We start from the raw sequence: 21,528 nt of genomic DNA, 5'->3' as shown, positions 1-21,528 counted from the left end.
GTCAAAAGTGCGAGGACCAGTTAGAAATGACTTTTTTCAGCCCTCTGAGTAGTCCCTATGCACATAGCCATGCCCACCCGGTCACATGACCAGCTAGCCATGCTCACCCGGTCACATGACCACCAAGCCACACACACCCAACTAAGCCATGCCCACAGAACCAGTTGTTAAAAAAATGAATCCCACCACTGGTGAAATGTTATATGTAACCTCCAGAGGAGTCCATTGTCATCACTGCTACTGTAGCTATTCAAAGAACTATGAAAGATTAAGAGTTAGCACTGGATTCTCCTGTAGTCAAGGTGAGCCAAGGTGGCGCAGTGGTTAGAGTGCAGTACTGCAGTTACTTCAGCTGACTGCAGACTGCTAGTTCAGCAGATCAGTGGATGAAATCTCACCGGCTCAAGGTTGACTCAGCCTTCCATCCTTCCGAGGTGGGTAAAATGAGGACCCAGATTGTTGGGGGCAATATGCTATTTAGTATACTGTCTTTGGTGTAAGCCGCCCAGAGTCCTCGGAGAGTGGGCGGCATAGAAATATGACTAATAATAATAATAATAATAATAATAATAATAATAATAAGTCTTTTCCCCTTACCCCTATTGTATATAAATTTTGAGATGCAGTATAGAATCATGGTAATGGTTTAAATGCTATCTAGGTTTTCCTCAAATTTTGTAAGAGTAGGGCCTATACGAAGCCTTTGGATACTGGTGACATAGAGAAAGAAAGGGAGGGAGGAAATTTGCTGCATCTTCAAGAAGTGTTCCCAATCTTGGATTTATTTTCTTTATCAGGTGATAGGAAAAGTTGTCTGTATATTATGCTATTGTTTGAAACAGATAACAAGAACCGTCTTAGGATGGTGAAACCATTAATACTTTTATTTTTTTTATAATAATTAAGTTAGAACAACAAAATCTTGGCTACAAGTTCATGACAGATAAAATCTTTAAAAAGAGAACTTTAAAAAAGGAACAATTGAACAGTATCCATCGAAATAGGCCTAAATCACTCCTTGCAAGGACAAGCTCTTTCAAGAGGACTGACAAACACTGAGACCCCTGACCAGGAGGTGGGATCCTGTAAGGTCTTCCCATTAGAGTACAGAGCCTCTAACCTTAACCCTCAAGTACCATGTAAGCCGATGGTGCCAGTTCACAAAATGACTAATATGTTACAGTTGAACCTATATGAAATGGGGAAGGTAGGAGGTAGCTATCACCCTTTGGTCTCTCCTCAGGAATCCTATGACCAGAAATCTCCAATCCTTTTTACCTTGGAAGGCAATGCATTCCCACTTTTCATGTAATCACTAGTGAAGTTGGCCAGGATAAGCTATTTCAAGAATCGTATGGCTGTTTGTGCATTTACACTGTGGGCTAAGCCACAATACTCAGATTCATTCAACATGCTATGTTGAAACAAGGCAAATCAATTGATGGCTTGGCTCAGCGTATGAATCAGGTCACAGAGTTTCCTGCCCATCCATTGCTCAAGGGTAAAACTATTCGACTTTGTCACATAAACATCTGTCAGAATTGGAAATTTAAGTATCATTGGATCTTTAACTGAAGAATTACATTTTATTTTAAAGTCATTCAAACTGACTGAAGACAGCAAGGAAAAACATCAAATGAGTTCCCCAATTAAAATATTACTATTATTTTGTGACATTCATTCTTGTAAGTTTCCAAAGTCCGGCAAACTACTATAGGAAAAATAATTTAAACATCTGCTTTATATATTTGTGTTTTAAGTGCCCTTCCTCCTGACTCTTGCAAAGAGACATTTGAAATCATGACTTCTCATATTCAGAAGGCCAGGCAAGAAGAAATTTAGCTCAGGCAATGGGAGGAAAGATTATGTATATGAGGATACTCCAGATGTTTTCCATGAATATTTATGTAACATTTTAAAGAAGATCTTCTCTTTCTCTTTTCTCAAGGGAAGATTTTATCCAATAGCTCACTGATCTGCTACTTTCCAGCCACTGAGTTCAAAGGCACTGACATATGTAAAATGTATGTTTGTCAGATGCACAAAATGCAAATTTTATTGCATTGCTTTTAAGGCAACTTAAATAATATTAAACATATTAAGCTACCTGGGTTTAGCTCTGGCTGTTTTGTATTTACTTTGTCCCTTTCAAGCCCACCCCTGCCCATCCATATCCCCGTCTGCTTTTTCACTAGCATCTGCCTAACTCTGGACCTGCAAACGGGTTGGGAAGACACAACTGCATTTCTGCCTGGCTGGGAACTACCAAAATCAGAACACAGCAGGCTGTTGTTAGCCCATGTAGTCCAGATCAGCATGCCAATGTGGAAGAGACATTCTTCTTGTCTTGAAGCATTTGCTGGGCTTTCCCAGAAAAGATTTGCCTGAGTGAGTGAGTTTAGTCAGGCAGCAGGAGTCACATGTAAAATGGTTAACTTGCAAGTCCATGGCAGACAATATAGCAAATTAATCAGGCCTGCACTTGACATACTCCCAGTTTTACCTTAATGACAGTAAGTTTACTCTGTTCTGAAGCCACTTTCTTCCTATATTTAGGCATAGCAATTTTTGCCTCCATGTTTTGTCTCTAAAGAACCCGTATTCTGCTCCTGGTTAGCCTGGAAACCCAGGTGGGCAAGCACTGGCTGCAGGAGATGCCGCTGAGATGTTTGCTCAGAGATTCTTCTGGAAGCAGCACAAACATGTAGGCGCGGCTGGAATACTTTCCAGGTGGTCTGCCCCAATTCAGGACAAAAAAAATGGACCTCAGTGGGTTAACTAAGGTTTGAGAAAAGATTTGGGGCGAGAAAAGAACAGGACGTCCATACAAATGCAGAATGCTTTTGCCTTCGTTTTCACTTCCCTAAAGTGCCGTTTGCCCATGAGGGGAAAGTGTCTAAATGGAACATGTAACGACCCCAGCTGTTGATGGCCACAGTTACGCAAATGACTCCAATGATGTTCATCACAATTCCAGTTTTAACCTGGAGGGGAGAGAAAAACAAAACAATGAGCAGTCCAAAGGTTCTGTGGCTCATTCATAGAGCAAGCAAGAGGAGGAGTCATAAGTCCCATGTCAGTTTGTGATGTTTTTGTAACCGGAAGGGAATCACACCATTCTCCCTGTTCCAGGAATACATTGTGCAAGTACCCTTTGCTCCCCCTTTTGCATATTCTGGGAAATTCCAAAGAACAAAATGAACACCAACAGCCTCCCCCTCCATTTAGAACTTAACACCGTCACTGGGGGAATTGTAGCATTGGACCTTCTGAACTTCTCACGTACAAACTACGGTAGGCTCAGATTTAACTGAGACACACTATTATGCAAGATTGTCCCAATCATTAGAGATATATACCTATTTTATTCTAAAGGGGGAAAAAATCCGATGCTGCTGAATTGCTGGAATAGCTTGGACAAGCTGCTATGGGATTAGGATGGGAGCTTTCGGTCCATTTTGTTACTGCTCCTTCCAAATTTGTGTTTTGCCTTCAAAGTTTTATGGAAACTGGAAGGTTAGAATGCATATATCACTGAACAACCACTGAGCTTTCTGGTGCTAACAGTAATTTATTTATACCCTACTTTACAAAAAGTAAAGTGTGGTATTTCAATAAGTTCTAAATTAGTAGTAGGAATGCCTCAAAATTTACACTTGGACGCCAAATTGAAACTCTAGTTTTATATTTCAAAATGAGGATAAATCCATTTTTTTCAGAACTTTTATTTAACTTTACATTCCAACAGAAGAAAAAAATATTTGGCTTTACAGACACTGTCTGTTGTGTGACACTGCATACAACAAGTGTATAGAGCTTTTTCTGACAGACACATAAGCACTTTGAGTGATGTGCCTAAAGACATACTCCCAAAAGAAAGCAAGTTTCAGGATGAAAAACGTGTTTTATTTGAGTGAATTTAAACCAAAATGCAATGGCAACACAACACCTAGCTTTACCCTGATGGATACTGAAAAATCAAACAAAAGTCAGATCTGGTTGTTATTTCCATGGAAGATCATAAAAAAAAAACAGTATTGAAAATTAGACTGAAAAATCTTTTTAAATGGATTTCATTTCTATATTCCTGTCAGCTGGATATATCCTTGAAGTTATTATAGCATTACTAACTCAAAGGAAGCTTACACAGAATTACAGTATAAACGTGATAACTAAAATCCCTTTCAATCAAATAAATAATTACAGCTTTTATATTTGGGTTGGCCCTCTGGATATTGGAAATACCTCTACTTTAAAAAAACACCTTGCCTTCTTTTTAAAAACTTAGATATTGTAGCTTCAGTTGAAAGCAAAATTGCTAGCTTACCATGTCAGATACGTGGAGATGGCCATATGAGAATACAATGGCGTTTGGAGGGGTTGCTACAGGAAGCATGAAAGCGAATGAAGCACTGAGAGTGCCTGGGATCATGATGTACAAAGGGTTGACTTCAATAGACTGTGACTAGACAGACAGAAGCAGAGAAGGAATGGGAAAGAAGGGAGAGAAACATTTACAGCATTGAACTGATATGTGGATAGACATACAGGTCTGAAGCAACAAACGAATATTTTAGAAGCTCCCACTCTAAAACCAGTTCCAGAGCAGAAACACAACATAAGGGAAACAGTTGGTGGAGCTGGCCAAGCATTTTGTACTCCTTTCAGAGGCTATAAACAAAAGTCAAGGCTGATGACATCATCAGTTGTGTCTTAAAGCAGGGGTCTCCAACCTTGGCAACTTTAAGACTTGTGGACTTCAACTCCCAGAATTCCCAGCTGAGGATTTAGCTGTCTTAAAGGACCAAATTAATGTATATTGGTCTCTTGACTGCCACACCAAACAAAGAACAAAATAATTTCAGAAGCACAGGTTGCCCCATAAGAATATAGCCTTGGCATAAAAAGTTGCTGGGCAGAATTGATATGTTATTAAATGATTCTCCAACAGGTTGCGACTCAAGGATAGCTCTTCCCACAATTCAAAGCAATGGACCTCTCTCCAAGTTAGGAAGAAATCCTGAAAGCAGCAATTTCTACATCAAAAATATACCTCCCCTCACATACCTCTCCCATACAGTAATAGTTGCTGCAGTTATGCACCTGAGACAAATTCCTTGTGTGCTCAATCACATTTGGCCAATAAATAATTCTATCTTGCAATTTTATAATGTGATCAGATTGTACTGAAAAAATGAAGCATGCCCTAGGGCAGGGGTGTCAAACTCGCAGCCAGCAGGCCAGATGCATCACGCACTAACCACGCCCATGCCCGATTTAGCGAAGGGGAAAAAAGTTGTGATACATCACATGACACGGCTGTGATGATGCATGTTTGACAACCCTGCTCTAGGGCAACTGCTCTGAGAAAGATTGCCTCCATATACAAACAAAGGAAACATAAATATTTAGTCATCAATTCAAAAGCTCCCTCAATAGTTCTGTCCTTTTTTTATTTTCCCTTCCATTGAAATCTACTCCCTTGTTCTTCCAAATTTCTCTACAATGCTATTGTTCTCATGGTCATGCTGGCTCAATCCCCTATTCTAACATCCTGTTCCATTGTTTTGTTCACATAACATGCTTCACCTGGTTTCTGAATTAACCCATTGTCTGAATTTGCATAAACACTGAGCCATAAACTAAATTTCACACAAGATGGAACATCACAAAAAAATTAACCAAGGCTACCTTGCTGTAAGGATGCTGTTAAGAACTGTTGGCTTATTTAATTAGCACATCTAATTATATATATATTATATGTATTCTTGTATGAACATAGCTATAAGTACATAACTGAAATAAATGTACCTTCTACTGCTGTTTACCCTTGATTTTACTTTCTTCCTTTCCTATTCCTTGTGTTGAAATATTGTGTGTATGTTACTTTAGTAATGGATCATCTTCTTCATAACTATGCACATTGATGAAGTTTTCAAAGCAACAAATCATCCATTTGGTCCTGTTGCTTTCAATTAATCAAAGAAAAGTCACCTCTTGGAGCCCCCTAACTGAATCTGATCCCATATAAAACACTGGATGATCCCCAAGCACCTAATCTAGAAGCCTATGGCTCATTCATGCACCTTGCTGGAATGGTCATATTATACGTTACAGAACAAAAATTTCAAAATAAATTTCAGCCATGAAAAGAGCTTTACCAATGATGCAAAGACGGGCAGGAAGAGGGTGGCTGTGGCTACGTTACTGGTACATTCGGTGAAAATGGCGATGGCAATACAGAGAATAATTGCAATGGCCCAGGGAGGAATGGTATGCAGTGGTGTCATCTGATTCCCCAGCCATTTGGACAGCCCCGAAGCCTGTTAGATAAAGGGAGGAAAACGGAGTTAGAAAGAAAATCCCCTAAAACAAAAACATTACAAAGACAAAATTCATATAATAAACAAGATCTCAGTTTTTAAAATAGAATAACTGTATTTAGGAATATGATTTGCCCAAATAAATAAATCATGTTTTGGCTTAATGTGGTGGCATAACTTACACTACATATTATCACAGAGGCTACAATATGCTGAGCCACAATCTACCCAACCCATTTTAATGTAAATTAGTGCAAATCCAGGCATATTCCTCTCTTGACTATGAAGACAAGATGAAACATAAGTCCTCATACGGTAGCTAGCTAAAAGTCAACTTCTATTTAATGGTGGGGACATTTTTATCAATAACCATTCACCCTCAGATTTAAATGAAACCTCCAAATTCAGAAAAAATATATCTCTGTATAGTAGGTCTAGGGCCAAACAACTACTGGCTATCGTAATACAATATTCAGATCAGAATAGTGGAAATCATGTCTGAATATGTTTAGCCTAGAAGATGATTTTCACATCAATCGCATTGGACTAGAAAAGGAATAATATATGTTTTTTACTGCCCCAGATGGAAGGACTAGAACCAGGTAGTAAGAATTGTAGGGAAGCACAATTTTTAGTAATCCTCAAAAGACATGTCCTAATACCAGTCTACTCTGGGATGTAATGGGAGATCTCTTTGCTGGAGAGAGTTTTTTTTCCTTTCATTTAATTGTGTCTGATCTTGAAGACTTCCTGGACAAGTCCAGTGGTGGGAGTCAAATTTTTTTACTACCACTTCTGTGGGCATGGCTTGGTGGGCATGGCAGGGGAAGGATACTGTAAAATCTCCATTCCCACGCCACTCCAGGGGAAGGTTACTGCAAAATCCCCATTTCCTCCCGATCAGCTAGGACTTGGGAGGCAAAGAATAGATGGGGGCAGGGCCAGTCAGAGGTGGTATTTAACGGTTCTCTGAACTACTCAAAATTTCCGCTACCGATTCTCCAGAACTGCTCAGAACCTGCTGAATGCCACCTCTGGACAAGTCCCTTCAGTTTTCCTGGCATGGTGTTTCAAAAGCGGTTTCCCATTGGTTTTCTAGGGCTGAGAGAAAGTGACTGGCCCAAGGTCACCAGGGTGGCTTTGGGCCTAAGGCAGGCCTAGAACTCTCAGTCTCCCAATTTCCAGCCTGAAACACTGCACTAAACCAACTCTCTGGTGGAGCTTAAACAACAATTTAGTCAAGGAAGAGTTGTACTGATACCAGTGGTGGGTTGCCGCCGGTTCGAACCGGTTCTCAAGAACCGGTAGTAAAACTGGTGGGAGGCTCCGCCCACCGACCCGGACGTCGTCAGGAAGCTTCTGCACATGCGCAGAACTGCAGAACTGCGCGGTCCCGTCACAAACCGATAGTAAAGGTAAATAGAACCCACTCCTGACTGACACCTCTGGCTAATTGAGAGACTGGATGTATATGATGGCTAAGATCCCTTCCAATTCTATGGCTGCATTCATATATACATTACCCCTGATTACTGAATTAACATGTTTAATTCAGTTCTAAACCAGCAAAACTGTTCTTACAAATAGTTGGCGGAATTTAGCCATCCCTCCATATGGGTTATGCTCCTTTTAGAAAAATAATGGGTTAATTTCTAAGCCACATACTTAAGGATATAACATTACGGAGACCTTGGTGCTCTCTGAGCTTGGTTGGTTGCTTGCAGATGTTTCATTATCCGACTAGAAAACACCAACAGTGCATGATGTTATCTAGCTGGGTAATGAAATATCTGCAAGCAAACAACCAAGCTCAGAGAGCACCAAGGACCACAGTTCAACTCAGATCTACAGATATTCTATTTAGATGCATTATTATTCCATGCACCATTTTTCCTATCCCAGCTGCTTACTTGATGGCTACAGCAAGTGCTCTATTAGGCAAACATAGCTCGGTAAAGAATCTCATGAACCCTTTCCTATGTCTCACCATTTTTTATTTTATTTTTTTTTGCCTGGGAGGGAAAGCAACAATCCCAACTTTTATTCCACAAAATGCAAAAATGTAATTTTATATTCTTCACATATGCAAAGGAAGCAACGTCCAGTTCCACGGGAGCCACATCAAATCCTCACACAACTCTTTCCACATCCATGAGGTGTGCGCAGGAGAATTTGCCTATTCACCTTTAAAGCTATGAGAGTAGTAACCCACAATACGTAACTGCCAGCTGTAGAGGAAAAAACTCAGTCTCTGCTTCTAGCCAGCCAGAGCTCAACTATAACCCGAAACACATCAGAATATGAGCAGCAGCATCTTTTGGGTGACCATATACTCTGCAAGGCATCAACACCAAAAGAAGGGATGTGCCTGGCTGGGAGGCACAGGAACCTCTTTGTCTGGCTCCTGTGTTTCTCTCTCCTGCCAAAGGCTCTTTTGGGAGAACAAGGGCAGCCTGTTCCTTACAGTCACTGACTGCTCAATTTGAATGGCTGGGTATTTTTGTATTAAACCTACAATTTAAAATGTTGCCAGATGAACCATGCTGAATAACCAACAAGCTTGCAGCCTAACTATTAGATGATGCTTCCCAAAAGCTAAATTTAGGTCAAGTTCTCCTAGTCCTGATGCCATCTGAATGCAAACGGCAGCTGCCTGCCATTCGGGCAGAAGCACTCTGGTTGGGTGCCAGGCAGCAGAGCGGGGGGTGGAGAGCTCTCCTTTTGAACCCCACAGAACCTCATATGCACAGTCCTGAGTGGTTTGCTATTTAGCAGCCACAGTTGCACCGGCAACCATGTTTTCTGGAAAAGCAAAGCAGAACATGCTAATTGATCGGCGCAGTGTGCTGGCCCAAGCTACACACAATATCCCTTGTTTTGTAATCAAGGGTTCTCCAGAAAATGTAGGACAAGTTTACCCAAGGGCTTCAAAAACTTATGTCATAAGATGTTGGTCTTTCTTTCGCTTTTTTAAACTGTATTTAAAGTCCAGGATCAGTGGTGGGTTGCTCCTGGTTCGGCCCGGTTCAGGCAAGCCGGTAGTGGTGATGATGTGACGTCAGCAAACCAGTTCTCTATGACTGTGAGCTAGGCCCTCCCGCCCGCCCCCCCATGTTATACCTACTTTTATTTGTCGTTTTTTAGCCCAGCTGATAGGCGCAGCAGAGTGGATTGCTGTGCCTCAGCTGGGCAGAAATGTAATGTGCATGCGCGAAGAGAACCGGTGGTAACACCGGTTGGAACCCACCACTGCCCAGGATGCCCTAATATTACCTACAAACATGAATTGGGGCTTCATGAGTAGGAACAGAAATTATACTCTGTTTGTTTGTTTATGCCTTGAATTTTGAGGCCACATGGTTGATTTATGATATTTTAAGAACTACACAAGTAGCATCCCCCCAAATTCAACAGGGGCTCTGCAGACAGCCTGATCTCAGGCCTAGGAACAGAACCAGGTCCTAAGATGCTCCCAGAACGCTTGAAGAGTGGAAGCCATGGGTATCTCCATAGATATCGAGCAATCATTTGAGGCATATTGGTACCTCTTCACTGAAAACTCTATAGTAGACCAGAGGAAAATTCTAATAATCTGACCCTCTGCATTGTGCGGTCGATGGGAAGGCTTTTTTTTTTTTATTGTTAAGGGAAAATTTGCTCCTCACAGCAGTTGCTATCAATAGGGCTGCATTTGGATCCTGAGCAAGTTTTATGCAAACAGAATAACTTGGTGAGTTTAATTTAGAGGTCAGTTGAAAAATAACCAGGATTGTGTACGGACAGAACCAGTGTTTTAGTTTAATCATAGTTTGAACAAGCTGCAACGGCTGAGTTTATACATCACACACTAAGAAATAAAGCATGATTTATAAACCATAATGGCTGGGTCCATCCATTGCATAAGCTATACCTCCACAAAAGTTCAAGTTCAAGTTCAAACTAATCATGTTTAGTATGTTATGTGAGTGCAGCTGCCAAATTTCTAATTAGAAACACTTTAACCGGGGGGTGTCAAACTCGCGGCCTGCAGTCCAATTGCATCATGTGCTGATTATGCCCTCCCCCGGTTTACCGAAGGGGGGAAAAGTCACGCTACGTCGCATGATGACAATGTGACGTCATGAGTTTGATACCCCTGCTTTAACCAATTCAATTAAAATTTGGCAGCTGTACTCACACAATATACCAAGCATAGTTCGTTTTAACTTTGTTTGTGTGGTTTAACTCAATTTACAAACCCTACCTGTTTGATTAATTTATGGTTCAATGTTTGTTGAAATATAGAAAGTCTGTGTAGAAATATAGGACTCTGTGCAAATACAGAGAAGCATGTCAATTTAATCACGGTATTATATGAGCACAGCACAGTAGGACAGGAAAAGAGCTCAGAAGGCTGGGCTCACAAAAACAACAACAACACTCGACCTGGTAACTACAGCATGAGATTTCCATCATAGATTGGATCAGGTTTGCAAAAAATGTTAAACCACAAAAAACCAATTAAGCAAGCAACATGTAATAATAATGCAGCCAGCAATTCTGCCTTTTTACACTGATCCATGTGTAGGTAAGGTGCAACTATTGTGAATGGACTGGGTTTCCTACTGTAGAATGAATGCTACCAAACAGAATCCCTCTTGCAACTGAGTCTAAGCATTACAGGAAATAAGCGCTAAGGACTTACATCACTTCCATTGGCCAAAGCAAAGCCACCTCCAAGTAGCAGCACAATACCCCAGGGCAACTTCTTCTGAACAGTTTTCCAATCCAGCAACGGGGCTGGGAAAAATGGTTCCTTCATGTCTGTAGAAAGAATTCAAATCCAGTTCAAATTCAAATTCAAATCTTTATTGTCAGTGGACAACATATGTACAATGAGATTGGTTGAGCTCCCTCAGTGCAACACCCCCCCCAACACAATTCAACTCACAGATCCCTAACCCAATAAATCATATTAACAAAACACCCAGTCCTATTGCACCAGTGTAAAGAGCAGGATAAGCTAGATGTGTCGGAGGAGGTCTGGGGTCAGAGGAGGAAATACTTTATTGCCAATATCAACTCTTTCTTTCCAAGAAAGTAGATGCAAGGCTTAATGCCATTGTGAGGAATGCATGTTTTGTCTACACTGCACTGTTGAACTAGTCTGGAGAATGGTATCCATTTGTTCATGTTTCTGGGACACCTCTGATACAATCAGAACATTCCCCAACAGCAACACTTATAGATGCCTAGTCAACAAGGAGCAGCTATTTTACATTTCACTCTCAGCCTTTTGATCTAAAACTAATCCTGCCTTACCCACCTCCACTCCTTCTGATTGGGTTTTTATTTAGTCATAATATACTTGTGACAGTAGGGAATATGCATATTTCAAAAATTCTTTGGAAGAAATGCTTTGCACACAAGCAAGTACCACACCTCTCTTCTATGCATTAAAATGGCCTTTTTTTCCCCTTCAGCCTGCCTTATAAGTTCTGAAGCACTTCTGAGAAATTTTTGAAGTCTCCTCAACCTTGTTGAGTCCCCGCATGACTCATGTTTCCGTGTGTACAGGATCGTTCCATGCAATGTGACAACATGGAGCATCACACAGTAGCCTAGGTCTCAAAAAGCATTCTGATTTCATCCCTTGAAGTGCAACCTCCTTCCTGCCCTGTTTCTTGGGAAGAAACTGCTCTTCTGTAGTTCAAAGGTGGAAGATAAGCTTCCTGAAAGTTTCCAGGACTGAAGGAGGAAAGTAGTGGTTCTCATCACTTTTACCTTCCTCAGCCTCTTCCAGATCACAGCTGTTCTTGCTGCAGAAACCACATCTGGGCTTCGTGGAAGGAAGAATGAAGAGCAGCAGGGCCACAAAAACGGCCACGGTGGCGTCAGTTACATACCTGGAATGAATTTTAGAAAAAGATAAAGGAGAACTGAGGACTGAGGCCCATCTCATTTTTTTTCAGCCCCTGAAGCTACCAAATCAACCAGTGGGAAAGGTTCGTCCTTCCTGAGCCCAGCTACTAAACATCTTGAAGTGCACACAAGTCGCTCTGCATGAGGGGAATCAAGATTGCCATCCCTCAGCCCGCAATCCAGTGGTGAAATCCAAATTTTTTTACTAACGGTTCTGTGGGTGTGGCTTGGTGGGTGTGGTGTGGCTTGGTAGGCGTGGCAGGGGAAGGATACTGCAAAATCTCCATTCCCACCCCACTCCAGGGGAAGGATATTGTAAAATCTCCATTCCCACCCCACTCTGGGGCCAGCCAGAGGTGGTATTTGCCAGTTCTCTGAACTGCTCAAAATTTCCATCACCAGTTCTCCAGAACCTGTCAGAACCTGCTGGATTTCACCCCTGTCTCAATCTCTCCTGGAGAGTATGTGTAATATGCAGGGGTGAAATGCTCCCGGTTCGGACCGGATCGCCCAATCCAGTAGCGATGGCAGTGGGTGGTTTGGAGAACCGGTAGCAAAAATCCCTCCCCACCCCCCATGCCCAGCTGAGCCACACGATCATCAGAGGCTTTTTCTTTTTTTTTTTACTTTTAAAAGCATTTTTTTTGACAACCTCTTCGGCCAAAAAGGTTGTAGAAAAAATGCTTTTAAAAGTTAAAAAAAAAAAAAGTTGGCCACGCCCACAGAACCTGTAGTAACAAATTTTACATTTCACCACTGGTATAACGCTTTGTTTGGTAGCAATTTAGCAAATCAATAAGATCTCCCTCAGCTTTGCCTCAATTAACCTCATGTCTGTGTTTCAACTTCTTTGAAAGATAAACAACTTCCAGATCAATTGTATGACTGACTCGGGTCAATATTTGTCATGAGTCTGATCTTATTTCCTGACCTCTCTCCCAATAGGTTAGGATGATGTTCACTGGATTATCCCATAAACATCCTGCAGAGAGAGGCAGGGTTTGCCCAAGCTGTTTACTCACAGCTAAGCAGAGATCTGAACTCAGTACGGGATGACAGAATGCCACATGCTAATCATTGTACTATGAAGCCTCAGTTGCAGCAAACCTGCCTACAAATTCTCTGCTTTCCCTCCATCTGGAGTGGATGGTGCTAATTTACATTTATGTCTTCAATTTATGCCAGAGCAGCAGTGCTCTGCCGATTCACTGTCAATCATAAGCTGTGTGCCATCCAGGAAGATACCCAAAGCTCTCTCAAGGTAGACTCCGTCTTTGCAAAGCAATTATAATATCCACTCACTCTTTGTCTTTATTGAAGAGAAAAGTTGCCCAGCCTGGGATGAAGCCTGGATCTCGGGTGAACCAAAGGAGAATCAGCAGTGTGAAAACCATGAGGATATTAATTTCAGCAAAGGAGATGGGCCCCAACTTTCGGTACTCCTCCTTCAACACGTTAAAAGCAGCCTTCTCTTTCTCAGTCTTTTGGCTTCCACAGCCCCAGGTTTTCCGAAAGCTGAAAGAAGAAGTGAATGGTCAAGCTAGCTGGCCAGGCTTTTCTTGCCAAGTGGGATAGAGGAGAGATTGAACAGTTGTCCGCATTCTCTGACGCTAAACTATGTACTTTACATGGGCTGCCTTTGAAGATCACTCAGAACCTTCAGCTGGCCAGCCCAAGAGCTGCCATAAGCATCTTATAGTGGTGCTGCAGGCTTTACACTGGCTCCCTATTGGTTTCAAGATGCAATTCAGAATGCATCAGAATTTCTTTATTAGGGATTATACCAGAAATATATAATAGAGAATTGAGATATTTGATTGTGAATGTTTTTAACAGCTGCTAGAATTGTGTTTGCTAAAAACTGGAAAAATGAGAAAATACCAACTCAAGATGAAATTATTAAGAAAATTATGGAACGTGCTGAAATGAGTAAATTGACATTTGAAATTAGAGAACAAGAAGATAAACAATACTACAAGATATGGGATTTATTTTATCATTGGTTAGATAATAAAACATGGAAATGAAATATGAAATATGAAATGAATGTTATAAATATAGTATCTGAAAATAATTTTTTTAAAGCAACAATGCAATAGTTAAATAAATGATAAATGAGGATGTTGATTTGTTTGACAATATGAGAAACTAGATAATTAGTAAATTTTGAATAGGGGGATGAAGCACAAAAGATTTGTAACCGACTGACACACTGTTTGTATTTGTAATAGATGATGGATTTGTTTTATGTTTTTTTTAATTAATTTTTTTATTATATTTTTATTGTTAAAGAATAACAGAAAAAGGAAAAAACAATTAAAAAAACATTTTCAAAAAAAAAAAGATGCAATTGGCTCCAAGGTAAACTACAGGGCCATCTCATTCAACCAAAACTGACCCACTGATTCCTACATCTGAGGAGAAGCTGCCTGTGGTTCTTTATTACAGGTAACCCTCCGCTTACAAACAGTTCATTTAGTGACCGTTCAAAGTAACAATGGCACTGAAAAAAGTGACTTGCTACTATTTTTTCACACTTACGACTATTGCAGCATCCCCATGATCATGGGATCAAAATCCAGATGCTTAGCAATGACTCACAATTATTATGATTGCAGGGCCCCAGGATCACTTTTTTGCAGCCTTCTTGACGAAGAAAGCCAATGGGGGAAACCAAGATTCACTTAACAACTGTGTTTTATTAACAGCTGCAGTGATTCACTTTACAACTGTGGCAAAAAAGGTCGTAAAATGGGGCAAAATTCGCTTAGCAAATGTCTTAGAAATTTTGGTTGTAATTTGAGAACTACCTGTACTGCAAGATAAAGGGAGTTGAGATGCACATGTCTTTTATTTTTAAGGGGCTGGTTTCTATGTTGTCAGATTGCCTCCCGCTAGACCAGGGGTCTCCAACCTTGGCAACTTTAAGACTTGTGGACTTCAAAGCTGGCTGAGGAACTCTGGGAGTTGAAGTCCACAAGTCTTAAAGTTGCCAAGGTTGAAGACCCTTGGTCTAGACCTTAGACTTACCCCCTCATTCCTAGCCTTCCAGAAGCTATTAAAAACCAAACTGTCCTGGACAATGAATGGTGATTAAGAGAACACCAATGATTGATTAATGGATTGTTACATTGGCTTAATCTTAGTTTATGTATTTAGTATGGCCATTTTTTATTTCCTTGTGGTGCACCTCTGAGAGTTCTACATGCAGTGGGTAGAAATGGAATAACATAAACAAAGGAACTGAGCAACGTTGATAAGAAAGGACCAATGTGGACAAGAAATGACAAGCCAACAGAGGTAAGGTGTGTTGGGTCACGTGTTCATACTGAGTGATTTCAATCAGAACAGGGAAAGAGGTGAACAAGAGGGAAAGGAGACACAGCCAGAAAAGTGCAGGCCACGAGAACAGGGAGCAGCCAGAATACAACAAGGAAAGAATGGAGAGGAAAAGTGAACATATGGAGAAGGGAATAAGATGGTCTGGGAAAGTAGCTATGCATGGTGGGAATTACCACTGCAATTTGGGAGGCCTCAAGGGAGGTCAAAACCCAATCTAGAAGCAAAGGAGATAGCTTGCCATAAACCAACAGGGATTCCATTCAGTTCACGGATCTTGGGCAGTGGTGGGTTGCCTCCGGGTCACACCGGTTCTATAGAACCGGTAGTAAAAGCGGCGGGAGGCTTCTGGGCATGTGCAGAAGAGCGTGCGCGGCCCCGTTGCGAACCGGTAGTAAAGGTAAGTAGAACCCACCCCTGATCTTGGGCTACATTCATATAACTGGGTTAATCTCATTACATAATTAACTGATTTGTAGATTTACACCACACACTAAGCCACTAATAACTTTTAAAAACTTTTATTAAAACTAACCAACAATAGTATGTTGTGCGAATGTGATTGCTAGATATTTAACTGATTTGTGTACATTGTGCAAACGTACCTGAGCCCCACACTCACACACATACTGTCCCTTGTTCAGAGGAAAGGACAATTGGGAAAAATGAAGCATGACCAGATCCATTTGGCCCTAAATTTTCCCCCAAAGCTGTATCTAGCTGTACTAGATACAAAGCTGTATCTAGTCCCAGAGTCCTTGGAGAGTTGGGCGGCATAGAAATACGATAAATAAATAAATAAATAAATAAATAAATAAATAAATAAATAAATAAATAAATAAATAAATAAATATTGCTTAACTTGTCAACACATTGTCCCAAAGGTACTTTTTTCAAAACGTTTCGTTTTTCACCCAAGCAAATCATTTTCAAAGGAAAAAAACAAAACAAGAAAGTCCAGTTGCCTTATGGAAAAAGCACCTTTGGGACAATCATGAGCTGAATGATTGAGAATCTCCATAGACATTTGTCAACACATTATTCATTCATTCGCCCAAAAACTTACTTAAATCCTATAAAGGAAAACTGAAGCCAAAACCAGGCCAGTACCAGCATCAATAACATATTGGGAAAAGCAAATCCAAACCAGGAAGCGAAATTCACGACGTCATCATTTCTGGGAAACAATCTGTTTGCAAAAGGAAAAAAGAAAAAAGATGAGATTGCGCCCTGATCTAGTGGCCTATGGCACACTGAAGGTAGATTGGGATGGGTGACAGTCAACTCCGGGAAGCCCACATAATTTGGGGTGCTAGCCACGAAAAGGATTGTGTCCTCTTTCACAAAAGGGAATCCAATGGGCAAGATCTGGGTGAAAATACATTTCTCGGTGACAGTTGACAATTACAAGGAACATAATCTCAGTTGGGATCCCAGGAGGAACGAATGAGTCCTCAAGATAAGGAAAACCACTTCCCACTCTGGTTTTAAAAATTGTATGTCATTAGGGCACTTACTGATTCATCTGACCTTTCAGGACCAAGTTAGGACCTGTCCCTGTAAGGGTGGCTGTCCCGCCAATGCTTGCTGCGTAACACACACATAGGGTCATTCCCTTGTTAGTGCGCTTCTTTGCTATCCTGTCTTGCTCTTGAGAATCATCAGGAAGGTAGCCATTGCCTACAGATGGAGAAAAATAAGCTACTGCTTGGCCTACTACAAATCACCCTTGTGATGAGAAGAAACAGCAGGGCACAAAATTAACAGCAGAAGAACACTTTTCAATTATGCTCCCAATACTTGCTCTCAAAGTTCAAAGCTTATTCATTATCTGTCCTAAACATCTTATATCTGGAAATGTATTCTCTCTGAACACGGAGCTTTCATTATGCATGACTGATAGCTTCTAGCAGTCTATGGAGTATACAGGTGGGTGGGTGTTTAGCCATCTACATTAACAGGCATGATTATATCTTCTGCCAGCAAACAATTTGCTTTAGATTTCATCAGTGAGAACTGTTCCCAGGCAATTGTTCTTTCCAGGCTGAGAACTGGCTGGTTGAACAGAAAGATTTAAAATATAATATTTCAGATTTTAATTGGATTCGTCGGTTTTGTCACAAAAATTCCAACATACTTGGTATGTTAATCCACAGGGACTCAATTTACACATCGCAATAAGCCATACTGTGGCATGTTACAGGCGCATAATTTGTGCCTGTAGTTTACCAACTTTGGTTTACTCATTTATTGAATTTCTGTACTGTATCGCCCAATCTTGTGATATAATGTGTGAATTGAATCGGGGCCTATTTAGGCAAGCATAGTTAGCAGAATCATGGCTTAGCATGGTGTATCACTCTAAGGAAAGAAGGTTGTAGGGTCTGTAATATTTGAGATCAATTTGTCCTCTCCTGGCTGAAATGGTGGCTGATAGCTTGGAACCTCTCCAGTGTCTAGGTGGCAGTCTCCTTATCTTTGATTGCTTTATTATTGCATTAGTAAGCAGAAAATACCTTTTGTTTATCTCCATTTATGTGATTGTTCTATAGTGATAAATTATGGGTCCAAAGGCAAAAAGATAGAGAAATTGAACTAAACACCACCTTCAATTTCAGAGGGAAAAGAAAACCTTCACAGAATTGAGGGGTAAAGGAGCGCAGAGATGAACTTGCAGCAACTGTTACTAAAACATGGGCATAGTCTGGGACAACAGGAAAGTATGAAAAAGAAAGATTGCCCTGTCTTGACTCTCTCTGATATGAGAGTAATGTTTCTCAACTTTGGCAACTTTAAGCTATGTGGACTTCAAGTCCCAGAATACCTCAGCCAGCCATGTATAGAGGGTGGGAAGGAGAAACACTGTTGAGCTTTCAAAATTCTGTTATTACAAACTATATTAATAAAGCAGAGTTCTAGTATTTCTTCCACCCCAAAGGGCAGACATGAAGTTGTTTAAAAAGCCAATTGTTGGGATTGCTCTTTATGCTCAGAGTTGATGAGTTCCAAGACTGAGTGGCTGTGGTTTCCGGCGTCCCGGTATAGCCAGCTGGCTCCCTCGCTGACTATTGGGGGCGAGATCTTGGCCTTCTCAGAGAGGGCTCACAACTTGGGTGTTCTCCTGGATGCACGGCTGTCTTTAGAAAATCATATGACGGCTGTGGCCAGAGGAGCTTTTTATCAGGTTTGCCTGATCCACCAGTTGCGTCCCTTTCTGGACTGGGATGCCTTGCGCACAGTCACTCATGCCCTTGTCACGTCACATCTGGACTACTGTAACGCTCTCTACATGGGCTCCCCTTGAAGAGCACTCGGAGGCTCCAACTGGTCCAGAATGTGGCCGCGCGGGTGATTATGGGGGCGACTTGTCGCACCCATGTAACATCTCTCCTGCACGAGCTGCACTGGCTCCCGGTGGTCTTCCGGGTGCGATTCAAGGTGTTGGTTACCACCTTTAAAGCGCTCCATGGCTTAGGACCTGGGTATGTACGAGATCACCTTCTGCCACCGATAGCCTCCCACTGGCCAATACACTCCCACAGAGAGGGACTCCTCAGGGTGCCGTCGGCCAAACAATGTCGACTGGCGACACCCAGAGGGAGAGCCTTCTCTATGGGGACACCTGCCCTCTCGAATGAACTGCCCCCGGAGATTCGCATGATCCCCAACCTACGTACCTTTCGCCGTGCCCTTAAGACTCTTTTGTTCCAACAGGCCGGGCTGTCTTACAAAATGAATTTTAATTGGGTGTTTGTAGTTTTTAATATAAGGGCCAAATTTTTAATATATTTTAAACTGTTTTTAAATTTTGTGGGTATATGTTATTTTATTATGGCTGTACACCGCCTTGAGTCCTTCAGGAGAAGGGCGGTATAAAAATTTAATAAATAATAATAATAATAATAAGTTTTTTAGAATAACTGAATTTATTTATGCAAGTCAAGATTTCAAAGTTCAGTAACTTGGACATGAGATAAAGACTCATACAGGAACATGGCAGAGTTTAAAGCTTTAGTTATTAAATCACATGAAAAATGTATTCAAAAATCCTGGGAAACAACAGGTCATAGATGTTGAAACAATGTTGAAATGAAATAAAGATATTCAAGATTAGACTCTGTGATTAGATTTTTCAGATCCACAATATAGGCCTATATTCTGCACTTATCTCAGTAAGAAGGATCTTTGGCATGAAATGCTAATAAAATCATGTTTTTTCCTATCTGTCTCGAGGTAATTCACAAGAACAAGTTGTTGAATGGTGGGTTTTTTTAGCAGCAAGACCCAAAGTACCGTAATTAAACCACTTTTCTTTTCATTTTCCAGGATAGTCTGTTTAACCTTGTGTTCTGAGATGATGACATGTTTAAAATAAATTTTATTAAAAGTTTTACAAATAACATAAGAACACAAACTAATACAGAGTAAAGAAGCAAAGGAAGGAAGGAAAAAAGCAAAAGTGCAGAAAAAAGGAGTAAAAAGAAGATTCGGCTGTCTATTGTCGCAAATATAATTACAAAATTATCTCTTAGTCCATGATTACAGTATTAAAAAAAGGCTCAATTTCCTCCTCCACCCCCCACCCCATTATCCAGGCTTTCTGTTCTGATCATCAAAACTACAAGTCTAAGTGCATTTTTTATATTTCATGTAAAAAGTCTATAAGGGATTTCCTGTCAGCCATAAATATAGATACTGTCTTTTGTCTGATCGAAGAAGTTAATTTAGCCTTCTGCACAAGTTCCATTATCTTCAGCATCCATTTCTCTATTGTGGGTAATGTCAAACCTTTCTGGGATGGTGCAATTATTTGATCAGCAGACGGCAGTTAATTTATTGGGTTAGGATGAGCTGAAATGAACTAGCACCTGTGTGTGAGGGGTAAGTTATGTATACATTTCTGAGCTCCGTTTCCTTTCAGTTCAGGTGGAATAAGACCCTCTGCTATCCTTGCTGGGATTATGGTACAGAACACGTTAATTCTTTGAGAAAGACAATCTTGAAAATACAAGGGTGCTGAGCCTTGTAGGGCTTTGTAAATTAAAACCAGCAATTGAAATTTGGCTTGGAAACCTGCTATAGGGAATGCAATGTCAGTGCAATACCATTCCTCCCATTAGTTGTTAGATACTGCATTTTTAATCAACTGCAACTTCTGAGTTGTTTTCAAAGTCACCCCTATGTAAACATGTTGCAGTAGTCTAAACAGGCGATAAGGGCGTCAGAGTTACAACACTTCCATTCATTAATGAGATGGTCTAATAATTGTATTGCATTCATTAATGTCTACAGCAGGGGTCGGCAACCTGCGGCTCTGGAGCCGCATGTGGCTCCTTCATCCTGTACCTGTACCTGTACATGACAATTTTTAAATCCTTCATAACAAGAATATTCTTTGGCTGAGGGGACTTTGGATCCACCCTATACCAATTCCACCGTTTAATCATTACACTGTACTGATATTTATATGTTCTGCTACTATTATTATACATGCCTCCTTGAATTTTTTTTTAAAAAATGAACATTTGGATAATGGTTAAAGAAACTTTGAATATATAAGTGCAAGACAACCTACAGCAAAAGTACACAAAGTTTTTACGTTAGCCAAATTGAAATTCAATTCTCTTTCTGGAGCCAAAATTGTACTGAATTGCACCAGTGATATTGGGAGTGCCCTGATAAAATTATTGGCTTGTTAATTGAAACAGAAACTTTAAAATAATTTACTCTGCTAAGTATGTGAAGAGCAAATGACATAACGACTCTAACAAATCAGCAAGTTTTGTATTATTACTATTTACACTTGACCTTATAATACTGAGTTAAAGGTTAACCAGGGCAGAGATTAATTGCTTCTTGAATAATGTTGTTCTTCCAGAGATCACACATAATTAGGCTGTTATTTAGCTACACATTTACTTCTTCAAGAAATAATAACTACTATTAAATCTATAACAAAAAAAAA

At 40.6% G+C, this 21,528-nt stretch overlaps 1 protein-coding gene across 1 annotated transcript in view; it reads right to left on the bottom strand.

The window, feature by feature from the left end:
- Window positions 1-860: 860 nt before the first annotated feature.
- SLC13A5 (solute carrier family 13 member 5) overlaps window positions 861-21,528 on the bottom strand; it is a 33,549-nt gene continuing 12,881 nt past the window's right edge. Inside the window, exons 5-12 of the mRNA XM_034421073.3 lie at window positions 17,081-17,243; window positions 16,630-16,752; window positions 13,527-13,739; window positions 12,087-12,208; window positions 11,008-11,126; window positions 6,162-6,323; window positions 4,328-4,465; window positions 861-2,984 (exon numbers count right to left, since the gene is read on the bottom strand). Coding sequence (XP_034276964.2) covers window positions 2,856-2,984; window positions 4,328-4,465; window positions 6,162-6,323; window positions 11,008-11,126; window positions 12,087-12,208; window positions 13,527-13,739; window positions 16,630-16,752; window positions 17,081-17,243 — 1,169 coding nt within the window. The 3' untranslated portion in view covers window positions 861-2,855. The remainder of the gene's footprint in view (window positions 2,985-4,327; window positions 4,466-6,161; window positions 6,324-11,007; window positions 11,127-12,086; window positions 12,209-13,526; window positions 13,740-16,629; window positions 16,753-17,080; window positions 17,244-21,528) is intronic.

The sequence above is a fragment of the Pantherophis guttatus genome, chromosome 1, assembly GCF_059756535.1.
Source record: "Pantherophis guttatus breed Tessera chromosome 1, ASM5975653v1, whole genome shotgun sequence".
Classification (NCBI taxonomy): Eukaryota; Metazoa; Chordata; class Lepidosauria; order Squamata; family Colubridae; genus Pantherophis; species Pantherophis guttatus.
This window is presented reverse-complemented; position numbering and strand designations above follow the sequence as displayed.